A 17,532-nucleotide genomic window follows, 5' to 3' on the forward strand; every position below is an offset into this window, starting at 1 on the left:
CAGCCGGAGGTTCGAGGAATAAGCGTCTGGCGTTACGGGTGGTAGCTCTGTTCGCAAGACTCCGATTCTCTAGCATATTGGCTTGTCAGGGGAGGTCGAGCTTCGGGGCATCTGTCGCTATTTTGGACGATAAGACTCGTTGGAGAGGGTAGGGAGGGGTGGCTGATACCCACAGAGCCCGAGAAATCAACCACTGAGCAGTTGATCGCTAGCAATGGATGCCGGTGGTGGAGTGGAGGAAGAAATGTGGTCGATACACAGTGTGAACGGGGAACGCGTTGTGTTTGGCGGGCGCAGACACCGCAGACGCGCTTGGAAGAGGAAAAAGGCCAGAGACGCAAATGACGTGCATCAGACAATTGATCAATTGAACACCTTGACCTTCACTCATAGATACCTTATACCTCCAGGGCGACATCTGTTTGCCGTTGCATATCATACGGCTACAGTTGTATGCTCTGTTCATTGACAATCTGTGCGTGAATGGCATAGACGCCGTCGTCTGCTCAATCTGACGACAACAACCATGGACCCCGATATACCTGCGCCCTCGGTTGAGCACGACACCCTCCCGGAGAACAACAACATCAACACCAGCGATGCGATCACCACCCACGAAGATGCTACCCCTACTCCGCGGCTCTCTTCGCCATCGGTCCAACTCAACCGTAACATGCCTCTTCACTTGGCTTCTGCCGCATCAGTCCCACTGCCTCCATCTTCGCCTATGCGTGCTCCTCGAACACCAGCCGCGAGCGCATCGAAACCTTCCTCCCCCAAGCCGCTGTCGCGATCGCCATCGGTTGCAAGTCCTCGTCAGGGTGAAAGACAGACCACCCCTACCCTCCTTTCCAGAAGATCGACGTCCAATCTAAGTGTCTCAAAAGGCGGAACAGGAACACCACAGAAGCCACAATACCGACGGGCATCTTCTAACCTAAACCCTTCATCCCCCGCGCCAAATGGCAAGATGGCCTCTACAATCTTTCAGGAACGTCCCCCGGTGACGGCCAGCTCGGTCAGCAAAGACTACTTTGGGATAGAACTAGCAGCGCATGCCAGCTTGCAATCACCCGTCGCCGTGATAGTCCACGATTCATGCTATGGCCATCGCTTCTCCCGCCCTCGAGCCTCCAAGAATGCCTTGGCCACGATTGTTGAACGACCAGAAAGAATCCATGCCACTCTGCTCGGCGCATCCGCCGCGTATGTGCGCTTGGGAGGGCGACATGCCGAGGGTCGATTCGCTCCGCGCCTCAAACACCACTCGTCAAAGGTGCAGGAAGTTCCTTTTCAGATCCGCAAGACTACTCGAAGCATACCGCTCACACATCCCTCGGTCGCATTTGTACATGGCTCGAAATGGATGGAGGAACTGCAGATTATGTGCGACACAGCGGAGGGCAAGTTGGCGCTGAACGGCAAGGAGTTGGTGAGGCCCATTGGCTACGGCAAGGATGAATCTGGCAACGCTCTACCCAAACTGCACGAAGGCGACCTCTATCTATGCGCTGAATCATTAGCTGCTCTTCAAGGGTGTCTCGGTGGAGTCTGTGACGCTGTGGATACAGTCCTTTCCTCGTCCACGACAACCCGCGCATTCGTCTGTATACGACCTCCAGGGCATCACTGCTCCTCCAATTACCCGTCGGGCTTCTGCTGGCTCAACAACGTCCATGTGGGAATTGCATATGGGGCCATGAATCACGGTCTGACGCATGCGGCTATCATTGATTTCGACCTGCACCATGGTGACGGCTCCCAGAATATCGCGTGGGACCAGAACCGCAAAGCGCAGGCCGCGGCGAAAAATTCCGCCGCGCACAAGAAGACTCCGATCGGTTACTACAGCCTTCATGACATCAACTCATACCCTTGTGAGTGGGGCGACGAGGACAAGATCCGTAATGCAAGCTTATGTATCGAGAATGCTCACGGTCAATCGATCTGGAATGTTCATTTGGAGCCCTGGAAATCACCTGAGGAGTTCTGGCGCTTGTACGAAACAAAGTATATGATCCTACTCGAGAAGGCGAGAATTTTCCTACGGAGCCATACGGCAAAATTGCGTGCTTCAGGGACTCAACAACCAAAGGCGGCCATCTTCATATCTGCTGGTTTCGATGCCAGCGAGTGGGAAGGAGCGGGTATGCAGAGACACAGCGTGAACGTGCCCACTGACTTCTATGCACGTTTCACGGCCGATATTGTCAAGCTCTCGCACGAGGAGGATCTCGGTGTTGACGGCCGAGTTATCAGTGTCCTTGAAGGAGGCTACAGCGATCGTGCACTGACATCGGGGGTGTTCAGCCATATTTGTGGGCTGTCCGGGGACACTATAGGAAAGGGTCCAGTGACCTCGCTGATGGCAGACGCAGGCAGCATTCGGACAATCAACAACTGGGTGCCCAAAGAGATCCCGACTCCTGTGAATGGGGATAACATCTCGTACTCTCCTGACTGGTGGGCCCTTCACAACTTGGAGGAGTTGGAAGCGGTGGTTGCCGGCCGCCAGCCTCCAGAATCAAAAGCCTCGAAAGATAAGTCTGCAAACTACTCATCGCCTACTCAAGCCTCAACACTCAAGATGACGGAGCATGCGCGCGAGAGGCAGTCCCTCAGCGCCGTTCAGGCCAGGCTCTCCCTGGAGTCTGAATATGAACCGCCACCGCCTGATGTCGACTGGGCAGTGGCATCCTACGAGCTCTCGCGGGTTATCATTCCTAGCGACCGCCAGACTGTAAGTTGTACGCACGAGGAACTGAACGCGGAGGCTACCAAAGCTCGTCGAGAACGACTGTCCAATGGTGTTTCGACAGCAGCGCCAGAGGAACGAATGCAGCTGCGGGGTCGCAAACCGAGGGCACCAGCAGCAGCTTTGCCTACAGCACGGTTATCATCACGCAATAGCAGCAGGCGAACTACCATCGCGGCTGTCAATGACCTGCCCGATCCGTCGTTGCAGCAGCAGGAACACAGCGGTGGCAGACCTCGACGACGATCCAGTGATGCATCAAGCATCTTGTCCGGGTTCCAAAGCATGAAGATTTCCGAGGAGGGCTCAGAAGGTCCTGCCAACCTGCCGATACACCGTCCAGGAAATGTGCCAACACCGCCGGTTGCTCCGGAGAAGCCTACGAAGGCAGTCGCAGTCAAAAAGACCAGGACAGTGCCAGTCACAAAGGGTCCGCCAAAACCAAAGACGAGTCCTCGTAAACTGAAGGCCATTACTTCGACTGTGGTAGGTGGTGCCCCCAATACCAACGCTGGCACACCTGTCCATTCAGGACACACAAAAGTAGATGTCGACAGAAAAAAGAGGGCAACGCCCACTTCGTCTCAGGACGAGAGCGCAGGAACGTCAAGGCCGGATGAGATGGACAGCTTGACCAACGGACTCAAGAAGATCAGCATCAAGTTGAAGGTACCGAGTCCGGAGGAACACGCTGCCAAACAGCAACAGAAGACGTTGGAAGACAGACAAAAGAAGCCTCGCGCGCCCAGGAAACCATTGCTACCCAAGCCGACGAAACCGATAAAGGCGAGCGCAGCCGGAATTGATGAAAAACTCGATCCGACACAGCCAAAAGCTGTACAGAGAGAGGAGTCTCTGGCAACAGCCATCACCAATGGATCGATCCCAAATCTGAAAGCGGATGACAGTCCTCGGGAAACGGGGCCTTCTCTAGGTTTAGGCAATGTGAAGGAGGAGCAAGCATCCAGCACTCCCTTGGGTAATCAGCACCCTCATCAGGTTCCGTCGACGTCGTCCAACTGGGCGCAATTCCAGACCCCTGCAGAGTCCGGTCCAGTTGCCACCAACCCTGCCGACAGCATCCAGGGCAGCAGCTATGAGCCCATTCGGTTCTCCACGACCCCGTCGACCACCGATCAGACCCAACAGCATGGTTACCCAGTACCAAATATCAATTCAGAGCCTGTCAAATCTGAGCTGACGTCGGCTGGACTGAATGCTCCTGTCCAGAGAACCAAGCAGGATTTGCCGGTCTTCACTTCGCAGTCGCCGATTCCGTTTGCTACTCCTCCCAGTGTCCTCCACAATAGTGTCAAAGAGAATGACAACGCCAGTCGTGGACCATCTGTCTGGGATGTTCCCCAGATGCCGCGACAAACGTAGATATCCTTTTTGGATACGAAATGGTTAGGATATGAAGGCCTCGCCGCCGCCTCGTCTATTTTCTTCTGGACATCATGGATTGGGAATGGATTATAGATGTGCCTTAGGAGCGTCTGGTGGTTTTCCTTTGTTTGCCGATTACTTGGAGATACCCCACATAGCAGGAAGACTGGAGTTGGATGACGAACTCGGATCTGGAAATAATGACAGATGGCCGTACTTTGACGGATTGTGTATGAATGGGGAATGTGAATGCCACTTCTCTGGAAGGTCGAGGATAGCAAAAGCGAGAAGAGGTGCGAACTAGCACGTAGATACCCGAGATTTCATTGAAAGAGATCATTTCAAACTGCGATCACTACACGTCTCTATATTACCGAGTACGGACATATTACAAACTATCCCTGGAACATCGACCTAACAAACAGACGGGCATGGTTTCAGACCAGCCACTTACCATGCACCCGGCAGCCATCTTGCAGCTCTTCAAACATGTGGGAAGGGAAAGGAAGTTATCTCGAACACTGGGGACGTCCACTGCTGTAACAAAAATCAAAGTAGGACAAGGGATCCAAGGACGACGTCACTTACCTTTGACAACTGGCGACAACGACCATACTGGCATTGCTGGTGCTGGTGCTGGTTCTCCCGACTCACCCCGACTCACCTTACATGACACTGCATCTATGATGATCTTTCTTCTTGCGCTGCTGCTGCTGCTCAAGAGAATGTCGATCATATCTCTGTTCCCTCCTCTTGCGCGGTCTCAGTGCCTGGGGATCATTTGCTCGCAATTTCGCCTCGTGTCTGTGGAACAACAACTCCTGCTCCTGTTCGGGGAGTTGCTGGATCAAGTGATGGCGGAGCAGTTCTTCTTTGTTGTAGCGGCGCGAAGCCAGCAGTTTCTCGCATTCCTCGTACAATTCACGACGGCGGCGGACTTCGAGTTGTCGTTGCAGGTGGGCTGCCTTTTGCGCTTCCGAGTAAGTGGTGTTGGCGGCGCGGCCGTTGTAGTCGTTATAGAGCGGCAAGACTGGAGACGGCGAAACGAGGCGTCCATTGCGCGATGGACGACGTTGCTTGGAGATCCCGGAATCATGGGCCATCGGGGACAGCGGGGTGGATCCTCTCCGTCGCCGAGCTGGGGGAGGAGATGCGGGCAGTTGTGGGATATGCGGGATCTCGCGGAAGTCGCGTACGTTGCCGCGGGCTTGGAATCGCAGGTTGTTGGGAGAAGTGGTGGAAGCGTCGATAAAGGCCGGCATGTCGCGCAGATCGCGGGCTGGGTTGCGCATATTGGCGGAGGTCCTGGCTGGAGAATATGCGCTGCTACCATGACCGCCGGTGGATCGTTTTCGGCGTCGGTCTGGGTCGGGATAGGAGGATGGAGATGCTGATGACTTGGTTGTGCGCATGGGTCGGTTCGCCATCACCACATTGCTGCCTCGGGGAGGCTGGACGGTGGATTGGGCAGTAGATTGCTGTGGCCGTGATTGTGGTTGTGGTTGGAATTGAGGTGCTGATGGTGTTGGTCCGTTGCGAAATGCTGGGTGGATGTACTGGCTGGGTGTGGACACGCCGAAGGACCGTCGATGGTCGGGGCATGGACCGTCGAGGTTCTGACGGGGCGAGTTCCGTAGCGACTTGCGGCACTCTTCGGTTGGCAGTGCGCATAGGTACTTCGGCACTTCTTGCGTGCAGCCGCACGTGAAATGGAAGATCGTTCCGTGACACATTTTGGCTGGCTGTGCGGAGTTTGGTGAGGCTGGGTTTCGGGGGTATGGATTCGAGTCTGGTCCTGTTCCTGTGAGTTTGTCTTGGAGAGTGGGCAGTTGTTGCGGGGGTCAGGGAAGAGAGTTTTGGATGGGGCCCTGTGTTAGCGGAGATGTAGATGTAGGCAGACCTGCTTGCCTTTTCTTGTATATACTGGCGAGAAGTGATGGTAATGGTCTCGCAAGGGACTGGATTGTGGGCGCAAAGGGTGGAAAGGCTCCTACCAGAGGGACTTTGCGCGTGGTATGGAAGAGAAGGAAGATGTTGGGGAGGCGAGGACAAGGCACTCGATGGTAATGAATGGGTTTGTCAGGCCGACTTCTTGACAAAGGAGAGCAAAGAAAGTACAAAGAGGATTCGAGCGCCTTTGTTCGTCTTGACCGGATCCGGACGAGGCAAGTGATCAAAGGACTGCTCGAGAGCCTGCCTCGATTGTGATAGGCATTTGGAGTCGGGCAGTTCATTGTCGCCTGGACCTAGCTGGCGTCTGACCTTTGTCCATTTCCATTGTTATGATTCGACGGTGCTTCGAGGCGGTCGATGGAGTACGGCTGCGTAGTAAGCGGAGAGAAGTGTGTAGGGACCGCCATGTCATTATGGCAGGCAGAGGAGTCTTCAGTATACTGGCTCACACCAAACAAGGTCGAGATTTCAATGTGGTCATTGTTGACACTGGCCATGGCAAGGGTTGTGGGTATGTATGAGTGGTGAAGGAGTTGAGAGCATGCCATGAAAGAAAGGGGTTCGCAAGGCTGAAGCAAGGCTGAGATCCAAGACCTGACGAGGCTGAATGCCAAGGCTGGTTGGTTGCTGGGGCAGAAGGTTGACAGTTTCCGCATTGGGAAAACCCGCAAATGTATCATCATCAATGCGGCTGCGAAGGAAGTTTCCATACCACGAATCCAATTCTATTCGATCGTTTATTCTCCGAGTGAAACACGGCAGACTGTGCATTTGTTCTCCGGCTGTCTATATCTGTATCACTCTGCGCATGGATTAACTTCTGGTCTGATCCCAACTTTCACCCTCGAGTAAACAAAGCTGGCCGCCGCCAATTCCTTCACTATGGACGGACCCCATTCCCCTACTCGAGGACGTCCAGGCTATACCGACGGACCTCCTTCGTATGTTACCACTCCCACCGCCGAAGACGACAGTATGAGCCTGCCTGGGAATCACTCGTCTCTGAGACTGCTCCCGCTGGGCCAGGACGAATACAGATCATCGTACGTGAAAGCTCCCAGTCCCAACGGCAATGCTCCCCCCAAGCGCAAACCTGTTCCCGGCCCTCGTTCACCAAAGGTGTCGCATGTAACGTGGAGTGACTCTCCAAGCGAGTCGCCCGCTCGAGGCTCTCCAGCAAAGTCCCCGGTATCATCGTTGATAGCTGAGGCGGAAGAGAGTCTCAACCGCAGTCGAGAGACCCTCGCTTTTGTTGGCCGCGCGCCTACCCTCAAAGCTACTGTCACCCTTAGGAAAAGCCCAAAGACTGACCGAAGTCGTTCATACAGATTACCCGCCTCCAGTCGAGTCTCTCCTGACCGATACCACAGACCGGCCGCTTCCACGGCATTCAGTTCGCGTTCGGGGTCAAGCCTTGGACGGGCTCCGTCAATACCGCCTTCTACCATCAATCCACGCTCTCCGATTCGACCCACTACACCTTCTCGCGGATCGACGGACTGGACAAGACCTCCTCCTTCGAGTGTGACCTACGAACCTCCCGATATCAACGGCAGTCCTCGACCAGGCACGCCCTCATCGCAATATGGCGGGAGTCCACGGAGACCTTTGCCGCCGGCACCATTGTTCTCGGCAAAGCCTACTGCTGCCGAAACCACCATCCCCATTCCCGATCCCGAGACAGAGAACGACGTGTTCGTCGACGGCTATCCGGTAGTGCCTGATCACGATCCCAGAGCAAGCTTGAAATCGGCCCACTCGTATATGACGGAATCGACCTTCACGGAAGACGACGATATCACAAATGAGAAGTTGAACTTTTACGGTCCAGCTCCGGAGGGAAGACAAGATCGAAGAGGCCTGCGAGAAGCCCAAGTGACGAAGAAGGAGGTCAGATTGATCAATGGAGAGCTCATCCTTGAATGCAAAATTCCCACAATCCTACACAGCTTCCTGCCGCGAAGAGATGAACGCGAGTTCACGCACATGCGATACACTGCGGTGACCTGTGACCCGGATGATTTTGTCGTCAAAGGTTACAAGCTGCGTCAAAACATCGGGCCGACAATGAGAGAGACCGAGCTCTTCATCTGCGTGACCATGTATAACGAAGGCGAAATCGAATTTACCAGGACCATGCACGGCGTCATGAGAAATATAGCACATTTCTGCTCGAGAACAAAATCTCGAACATGGGGCAAAGATGGCTGGCAGAAAATTGTCGTCTGTGTGATCGCGGATGGAAGACAAAAGGTCCATCCACGGACCCTGAACGCGCTAGCGGCGATGGGTGTCTACCAAGATGGCATAGCGAAGAACATGGTCAACCAGAAAGAGGTCACTGCTCACGTCTACGAATACACCACTCAGGTCTCGCTGGACGAAGGTCTGAAGTTCAAGGGAGCAGAAAAGGGGATTGTCCCATGCCAGATGATCTTCTGTCTCAAGGAGCAGAACAAGAAGAAGCTGAATTCCCATCGCTGGTTCTTCAATGCTTTCGGGCGGGCTCTGCTGCCCAACGTGTGTATTCTTCTGGATGTGGGCACGAAACCCGACTCCAAGGCACTTTACCATCTCTGGAAAGCGTTTGATCAAGACTCCAATGTCGCCGGAGCGGCCGGAGAGATCAAGGCCGACAAAGGCAGGGGATGGATGGGCCTCCTCAATCCGCTGGTGGCTTCACAGAACTTCGAGTACAAGATGAGTAACATCCTCGACAAACCACTCGAGTCGGTGTTTGGTTATATCACCGTGTTACCGGGCGCGCTTTCAGCATATCGATATCATGCCTTGCAGAACGACCCCAGCGGCCACGGTCCTCTCAGCCAATACTTTAAGGGAGAAACACTGCATGGCCGTGATGCCGATGTCTTCACGGCCAACATGTATCTGGCCGAAGATCGAATTCTTTGCTGGGAGCTCGTGGCCAAACGTGGTGAACAATGGGTGTTAAAGTTCGTCAAGAGCGCCTATGGCGAGACTGACGTACCAGGTAAGAGTCTCTGCAACGTGGAAAGAGGATGTATGCTGACAGAATGTAGATGCTGTACCGGAGTTCATTTCTCAACGACGACGCTGGCTCAACGGTGCTTTTTTCGCCGCCGTGTACTCCCTCGTCCACTTCAAGCAGATCTGGAGGACCGACCACACCTTGACCCGCAAGATACTGTTGCATATCGAATTCGTCTATCAATTCATCTCCCTCCTCTTCACTTTTTTCTCGCTCGCCAACTTTTATCTCACCTTCTACTTCATCGCCGGCTCATTGGCGGATCCTCAAAACGACCCGTTCGGTCATCACATCGGAAAATACATCTTCGTCATCCTACGCTATGTCTGCGTTCTGTTAATATGTCTCCAGTTCATTCTGAGTTTGGGAAATCGGCCACAAGGCGCAAAGAATTTGTTTCTCGGCACTATGATCACTTACTCCATCATCATGGCCTACACCACGTTCGCCTCTCTGTATATCGTCGTCAAACAGCTCACGGCGCACTCGGTGGAGAACACCAATCCCGACAACCCTTACAAGCTGGGCAGCAACATCTTCACCAACCTCATTGTCAGCACCCTCAGCACCGTCGGGCTGTATTTCCTCATGTCGTTCTTGTACCTGGATCCCTGGCACATGTTCACCAGCTCGGCACAGTATTTCGCCCTATTGCCATCCTACATCTGCACTCTGCAAGTGTATGCATTCTGCAACACCCACGACGTGACCTGGGGCACCAAGGGCGACAACGTCATGCACACCGATCTCGGCGCCGCCAGGGCTATTGGATCCGGCAACACGGTTGAGGTCGAAATGCCTTCGGAACAGCTCGACATCGACTCGGCATACGACGTCGCACTCCGCAACCTCCGCGACCGGGTCGAGGTGCCCAAGCCGCCCGTCAGCGAGAACCAACTGCAAGAGGACTACTACAAATCCGTCCGCACGTACGTGGTGACCTCGTACATGGTCTGCAACGCCATCCTCGCCATGGCCGTCTCCGAAGCCTACCCGGTCGGCAGCCACTTGGGAACCAACTACTATCTGACCTTCATCCTGTGGTCGGTGGCGGCGCTGGCTCTGTTCCGAGCGATCGGGTCTTCCGCGTTCGGGATCATCAACATCGTCTCCGCCATTGCCGAGGGCAGGATCCAGGCCAAATTCGAGCGCATCTTCGGCGGCGGAGATGAAAAGGGTCGTCATCGATCCGGGCTGGGAAGTGCGTTCAGCGAGTCCGGAAAGACGGGAATCACTGGTGGCAGCGGGATGAGTTTGAGCGATGTCACGAGTAAGATCAGTGAGAAGTTCAGGTGGATGGGTGGGAAGTAATCATGACTGACTACCTACCTTACATTGACATCCCTTGGGATCTCAGATGAGCGATCCTTGGAATCGGGGTACAACTGGAAATGGTGGGCCTGGTACTGGTACTGGTACTGGTACTGGTACTGGTACTGGTACTGGTACTGGTACTGGTTATGTACTACTCTGCTTCGCTGGAGAGGATGATGTCTGCATGTTGGTTGTTTAATGACTAAGTACGAGAGAGAGATAGAAGATCTTTGGCATTACAGGTGTTGCTGCCTCTGCTCTGTCTTCATCAATTCGTTGGGAATCTGGTTGGACCATGAAAGGAATGAATATGGCGAATAGGAGGAGTTTGGGTCAATGGAGTTCAGGATGTCCCGAAAAGAGACTTGTTAGATAATTCATGATGATTGATCACCTGGATCACGTTGATATTGACGTTGATATTGACCATTAACCACCTAGTGAACCTGCTGTTCCTTCTATCTGCGATGGGTATGGACTTGTCATTTTGTGGTATTACTGTATATCTTATCCTGTTGTTTCTGTGACCCGTTACACGTACCTTGTTTCGATCACTGTATTAGGTAGGCAGATATCCTAAGGTGTAGAGTATTGAGCATAGGAACTGACTATCCTAAGATGTAGACTGTTGAAGGGTTATTGGAGTCTGAAAGGGAAGAGAGAGAAGGGAAGAAAGGGATCATTCCCGTTACTTGTCGAGTCATTGGGGCTTTGATGGAGTTTCTTTCATTACCTATTTTATACCTTGGACATTGGAAACCATTGATGCTATAAAAAACCATTTACCTTGTTTGTAACAGAGACTGAGACCGGTCCTCACCGCTCTTTTCGGTGCTGCTGCATGTTAAAAGCTTGCACAAGTTCTTCAAACGCCAGGACTGAAGGACTGTTTGGACTTTTGACACGCAAGCTTGTCCTTATGGTTTTCAGTGTGTTTTGTGATATTTCTCCTCTTTTTCTTTCCTTGCCTTACCTTTGTCCTAGCCTTTGATGGAACGAACAGGAGATGCCGCCCAGGGGTAGAAAGGGAGGGGCAAAAGGGAATGGTAGGAGAGTTTGGAGAGATCCATCTGGGGGAGGCTCACTTACCTTGGGGAGTGTTTGGCTTACCTTTGGACAAATCAGCCACCTCTGGTGGGTTGATTGTTCGGCTGTTGACGGAATGCTGGCTTGCAGTTCTGCCAGCCTCGGGAGCTGATCAATATGGCTTGCCGTGCCGCGTTCCTGCTAAACCAATGGTCAGTACACATTCAGCCATGTAGATCACTTACCTGATCACTTCACCAACGTCGAGTCGGTCGTTGCAGACGATCAGAACGGCGCAGCGACGACAGAGTTGACGGTGGAGGAGATGGGGATGGAAGTCTGACAACGATAGCGTTGTTGGCTTGTCGCGGGTGCATCAGTATGGGCTGGGCATGGGCCGGGTACTCGCGAAAGTATCCCACAGTCCGACCGCGACGGGTCATACGATACCAAGTTCCATTCTGTGAGGAGGCCTCGCTCGCTGAAGCCACCGCACTGGAATGGCGTGCGCGGGTGTGTCCCGAGACGCCGGTGGCAGTGGACGGGCCAGGGCGAGGGCGAGGGCGAGGAGATGGTGTAACAGATCTGTCCCGAGCTGCGCGCTTGCGCCGATCCTCACGATCCGGATCATTGCTTGACTCACGCTTGCGCTCGGCACCTGTCACAGCTGCTTCGTGAGTAGCAGTTGTAGTGGGTGTGCTGAAGATATCACGGATGGATGGGTAGACCGATTGCATGCCGGGACCGGGGTATGCGAAGGTGAATTGGCCATCGTTCGGCATCGTCTGCACTGGCTGGAAGGCTGGTCGCGGGAGTTGGGGGATCGAGAGGCCCGCTACTCCACCCAGATGCATTGGAGATGCGTTGCCGAGAATGCCACCCGTAGCCGTAGTCATGTTTGGGGCTCGTCGACGAGCAAAGAGTGGCGCGGGAACCAGGCTAGGTTCTGCAAATCCGTCAGCGGCGCCATCCAGGGATGAGGTTGGAACAGCCATTGATGACTTTTGGTGATGGTACGGTTGAGGTTCACGCTGCGAAGTTGGAATGTACATGTCCATGAGAGCAGGGGTTTCAACGTTAGGGTCGAAGTCGACTAATGCTGCCACGTCGGCAAAGGCTCGATCCAGCTCCGACTGCGACTCATAACCCATTTCTGCTGCCAGAGTCCGCGTGGCCGGCAGGTCGAATTCGTCTGCCAAGTTGTTCCAATCGAAATCGGTTTCGTAGTCATAGCCATAACCAGCGACTTCGGAAGTGTCGGCAGTCATAAACAGTGAAGAATCCTCCAGCGGACTGAGAGGGCCAACATCATCCGGACATTGTGTGAGGTCGATGTAGTCCTCCACAAGGAAGTCATTGAGTGTAGAGGCTTCACTCTCAAGAGAGGGATTGGCCGACTCGAGCGACGCCTGGCCGGCAGCGAGGAAATCTGTAGACTCGCCGACCCAGCTGTCCAAATCACCGAGACCAAGGCCGACAGTTGCCTCCGGAGAAGCAGCCTGCGGAAGAGGTAGCGGAGATTCGGTCAACTGAGTAGCACCAGATACAGTGAGAGATTGGGGGGTGTTGTCGGAAGAGTCCTCCGGATGCAATCTATCCGAATGATACCAGTTCGGGATGTCGATGGCAAATTGCGCAAAGACGGCGGGCCAGCCTCCAGGGGGGAATAAGGGTGAGTTTGATCCTTCCCGGGTATCCGCCATTCGTCAGGTTTGATCGAGGTATTTGCTTTCTGCCAAAGGGACCGAGAAATAACGATTCTTAGGAAGAAAGCTGATACCACGATCCGGTGAGTTCCCTTTCGAAGGCGAACGAGGATTGTGATCGAAGGATGGAAAAGGGAATACTTGTTGGGTCGATTCACTCGTATTTATGCCTTGCTCTCCGGACCGCCAGAAGGACTTGCACACAATGCCACAGTCATAGCAGTTTCCAGAGAAAGACATATGCACAAAGCGGATCTGGTTCTTGTGCGAAGGGAAAAGGGAAAAGGGGTATTGGGTGTGTGATGCACAACGGTGATTGTCCAGAATTCAACATACCTGCCATTGAGGTTGATTGGCCTAGGCTCACCCAAGGTGGTGCTTTGTGATGGACACCTTTCTTCAAGGTCGTAGCATTGTTAGGGAAACTGACAGTTGGCTCAATGGACTTTGTGCATAGTCCTTTATCTCCTTTGTGCCGTGAACTTAACTCTCTGCCTTGAGGTGACGCAGAACAGAGATCCATGTTCGGTATAAAAGATCAAACCTTAGGGCAGGTGTAATCCCTTAGACTGTGACGACTTGGTACTGTGCAGGGCAGTGTTCCATGGCAGGATAAATCTATCCTTCGGAGCCAGCGTTCCTCAGAACTTCGTAATACTGAAAGCTCTCTCTGCATTTGCACCCCAAGACAACATGGACGATGGTGCTGCAGCCACAGGGATTGTTGCTGGTGTGATTGTCATCCTGGCGATGGCTGCAATGATCTTGTTCAGATTGAAGTATCGATTGAAGTATCGATCCAAGAAACAGGGACTGCACGCTGGACGTATCCGTCGCCACAACTATGCTGATAGTTGGCCTACCGGTGAGGACTATCGATGTGATCCGCGGACTTTGTCGCGCCGAGCCAAGGCTAACACTGTATGTGGTAGAAAGGTCAATCAATATGCCATGAAAGACCTGGAGGCAAATCGTCCGTCTGCACGAGGAGAAGTCGATCCGTGGCTGCTTGGAAGCAAGGTGACTCTGCAGCCGATTGAGCCGGCTAGAGTCAACCCGAACATCCAAGCACGAGAGGGTGACATCTTTTTCGCGCCGCGCCATGGTGGGATACGAGGTGGTCAGAGTTGGGTGTGAGCCAGACGGTGAAGGGTAGGAATTAGTGTGATAGATCAGATTGATGTGCTCAGTAGAATCGATCATAAATTGGCCAGAATGCATGTCCATGTGACGGAAAAAGCGTATGTCTCGACGACACGACTCGATGGGATGAGTAAATACCTTAGGTACTGTGGTGAGTGAGGTTGAGATAGAATATGGAAATGTCTTAGAAGGGGATCTTGCGATAAGAAGCGCGGTCACGTGATGAGCAAAGGGCGCTGAGTCACATGATCCAGTAGTGGACACGTCACGTGCAACGCAGCCTTGCTCTTTAGATCGGAGCTCGGTTATAATCATTCGGCCGAGCCCCTCCCTCGGCCGATTCAGTCCAGATTCCCTTCTCCAGCCTCATCGGTCAGTCACCGCGGGATGTCTCAAGGCGGACGTGTCCCACTTCCTCTCAGGAAATCCCCCGCGTCTGACGCTACAGCGCAAGATCAGCGCAAGACTCAACTGTTCTGCCTACTTCTGAAATTTCTCTGGAAGATAGAAAAAGCTGCTTTTCTCATCATCCAAGCGTATTCGCTCCTAGCCATATCTATCTCCTTGGAACCCATCGGCTGTACGGCCGTGCACTTGCCACTGGGGGCCAACTTGGACTTTGAACGGCGAGCTACTCTTCAGACAATTGATTGCCTGGTCCAATACCCGCTGTTTGTCGCGCGAAACAAAACAGTCCGCCGAATCCGGAACCGGTTGAGGGTGCTGCTGTACCGACTGATTGCGGCCGATAGTCTCGACTCGGCCTCGGCCATAGTATACGGCCACACACCTGATTTACTATCCCCAGACATGGGTCAGAAACGACGTCGCTTGGCTCTGTCCTGTGTTGCTTGCCGTCGGCGCAAGGTCAAGTGTGACCGGACTTTCCCTACCTGCGTCCGATGTCAGAAAGGAAGCATTAATTGTGACTATGTCACCTATACCTCACAGCAGAACACCGCCTTCCCAACTCCATCGGAAGAAAGCCCACAACTTGAGAGAACTGGGTCAGTCGACTCTTGGGCCGAGGAAGCGAATGAATGGCATGAACGTTCAAGGCAGCATGAGAATCCCCGGCCACAGGAAGACAAGTCCGTCCCCCCGGCTCCGGCACCTGTTTCTCGACCACCCACCAGGACTTTGCAAGAACTCCAGGAAAGGATCTCCAGCATCGAAACCTATGTGAAGGTAGCAGGCTCACGGCCTGTGTCTTCCGAAACCCATCTTCGTACAAGACGCGTAGGTGCTCACGAAGATTCACCGGATAAGGACGCACCGCAGAATCACGATCGGGCCCTGCTTCGGGGTAAGGGCTTCAAGACGCAATACTTCGGCCCAAGCCATGCCGCCAGCCTCCTTCTGCAGTTTGAAGAACTGTCTTTCTTCACCAAGGATATCCTCCAACGTCTGCCCACCTTTAAAAAGACAAGGGAGATCTTCAAGCGTCATCGGCGAGAGACCAGGCAGGCTTTTGTGTTGCCAGACTCTGAGACCCTAGTATCGTTGATCCCAGATCGGCCCAGCACCGATGCTCGTGTACAGGAATACTTTGAGACTATGGAGACGACATATCGTGTCCTCCACGCACCAACTTTCTTTCAAAAATACAAAGGGTTCTGGGCGTCCTCCAGTGACACCTCATCCGATTTCTTGGTTCAGCTGCTCCTTGTGTGCGCGTGTGTCAACTGCATCGTGCCTGATGGTCCAACCGGATTTTTCGGCACTAATTCGGTCAGGCGCGGCACTGCGATCAAATGGATCGAAGTCTGCGAGACCTGGCTCGATTTGCAAAGCCAGAAGCACATGACGCTCGAGATATATCAGGTTCAGGTGCTGCTCGTCATTGCCAAAAAATTCAATTGCGTTAAAGTGAAACGCGAGTGGACTGTGGCTGGTCATTTGCTACGACTGGCCATGTCTAACGGACTGCATCGAGAACCATCGTACCTGAGCACATCGATCTCGGTCTTCGACCAGGAAATGCGCCGAAGGTTATGGTTTACGATTCTTGAACTGGAGGTGCAAGCTAGTCTCGATCGTGGGATGGGAGCAAGCCTGGGTCCTTTCGACTGGGATTGTCTGGCACCTTTGAACATCCACGATGAGGATTTTGACCAAAACACGGAGAAGATGCCTGATCCTCGACCGGTCACAACTTTCACTCGCACCTCATTCCTTTGCCTTGCTCAACAGCACTTGCCTCTGCGGTTGGAAATCTTGTCCAAGATCAACAGTATTCGGGCCCCTCTTGATACCGACTCCGTCATCGAGCTCGATCAGAGACTACGGCAGATACTCGACGCTCTGCCTCGATGGACCGACCCTGCGGCAAAGGCGATGTCGTGCGATCTGTCGGAATTACTACTCTATGAACTCCTTCTCCTGATCCACCAGCCATTTGCAGCACAAGCCAAAGGACAGACGCGACACTTTTACTCACGGGTTGCCTGTCGCGGTGCAGCATTGACAACTCTAAAGAAGTACAAGGACATGCGCCCTACCAGTACCCTGACCTTTAGTGGCCTCCGCAGCGACCTGTTGCGGGCGAGTCTCGCGCTCTGCCATGACATCGTCCTCTGCACGGCATCAACCGAAGATCTCATGCAAGACAAAAACATGCCGGTGACTTTGATCGAACAGGCTGTTGATATCATGGAGGTTCGCCTCCGACGTCTGGGACAAGGGTTCCATGCATTTTGGCTTACCTGCAGTGCACTAGCATTGATTCAAGCCAAGATGTGGCCGGCGAAACCAGCAGAAGAGCGTGCACAGGAGACTGCCGACCGGGTGGTCAAACTTCACGACTATATGATGGAACAGCAGACGCCTCCAACCCCGCTGGCTTCCGGCAGCGGCCTCGAGGATGCAGCAATGAGCACTGCAAGTACCCTCATGGGGTTGAGTGGTCAGCCCGTTCCTGCACAAGTCGTGCCTGAGCTTGATCCCTTTGCACCAATGGCGGGGCATTTCAATGTCTTCTCAGATACCTTGTTTGATTTTGACATGCCCGATATCTGGGGGATGGGGGGTAATGCCCAGCTCCAATGATGGAGACCCGTGGAAGCCATACGTGGACTCTCGCAAGGTGGGCGATGCAGACCGAGAGAGGGCTACCAACCATGGTATCTCAACTGAATTTAGACGCCTCTCCTTATTCAGATAGAAAACTTCGTTGCGTGGCTCATCGATTCACCGTAACATATATTTGCGATATTCACGTGACCACGATTATAAACCAA

At 53.5% G+C, this 17,532-nt stretch overlaps 6 protein-coding genes across 6 annotated transcripts; 4 read left to right on the forward strand and 2 right to left on the reverse strand.

Moving 5' to 3' along the window:
- Window positions 1–526: 526 nt before the first annotated feature.
- A1O1_04323 (uncharacterized protein) lies at window positions 527–4,138 on the forward strand (the record flags this gene model as incomplete). The annotated part of the gene is made up of 1 exon (XM_007725217.1): window positions 527–4,138. One exon carries the CDS (start codon window positions 527–529, stop codon window positions 4,136–4,138), a length of 3,612 nt encoding a protein of 1,203 aa, XP_007723407.1.
- Window positions 4,139–4,806: 668 nt separating this feature from the next.
- Window positions 4,807–5,874, reverse strand: A1O1_04324 (uncharacterized protein; the record flags this gene model as incomplete). Its single annotated transcript, XM_007725218.1, has 1 exon — window positions 4,807–5,874. One exon carries the CDS (start codon window positions 5,872–5,874, stop codon window positions 4,807–4,809), a length of 1,068 nt encoding a protein of 355 aa, XP_007723408.1.
- A 1,102-nt stretch (window positions 5,875–6,976) lies between these two features.
- On the forward strand, window positions 6,977–10,415 carry A1O1_04325 (chitin synthase 1; the record flags this gene model as incomplete). Its single annotated transcript, XM_007725219.1, has 2 exons — window positions 6,977–9,086; window positions 9,136–10,415. 2 exons carry the CDS (start codon window positions 6,977–6,979, stop codon window positions 10,413–10,415), a joined length of 3,390 nt encoding a protein of 1,129 aa, XP_007723409.1.
- Window positions 10,416–11,698: 1,283 nt separating this feature from the next.
- On the reverse strand, window positions 11,699–13,147 carry A1O1_04326 (uncharacterized protein; the record flags this gene model as incomplete). The annotated part of the gene is made up of 1 exon (XM_007725220.1): window positions 11,699–13,147. One exon carries the CDS (start codon window positions 13,145–13,147, stop codon window positions 11,699–11,701), a length of 1,449 nt encoding a protein of 482 aa, XP_007723410.1.
- A 696-nt stretch (window positions 13,148–13,843) lies between these two features.
- Window positions 13,844–14,287, forward strand: A1O1_04327 (uncharacterized protein; the record flags this gene model as incomplete). The annotated part of the gene is made up of 1 exon (XM_007725221.1): window positions 13,844–14,287. The coding sequence occupies one exon, from the start codon at window positions 13,844–13,846 to the stop codon at window positions 14,285–14,287; it is 444 nt and encodes a 147-aa protein (XP_007723411.1).
- An 816-nt stretch (window positions 14,288–15,103) lies between these two features.
- On the forward strand, window positions 15,104–17,341 carry A1O1_04328 (uncharacterized protein; the record flags this gene model as incomplete). Its single annotated transcript, XM_007725222.1, has 1 exon — window positions 15,104–17,341. One exon carries the CDS (start codon window positions 15,104–15,106, stop codon window positions 17,339–17,341), a length of 2,238 nt encoding a protein of 745 aa, XP_007723412.1.
- Between the last annotated feature and the right edge of the window lie 191 nt (window positions 17,342–17,532).

This window comes from Capronia coronata, assembly GCF_000585585.1.
Source record: "Capronia coronata CBS 617.96 chromosome Unknown acBCG-supercont1.3, whole genome shotgun sequence".
NCBI classification, from domain to species: Eukaryota; Fungi; Ascomycota; class Eurotiomycetes; order Chaetothyriales; family Herpotrichiellaceae; genus Capronia; species Capronia coronata.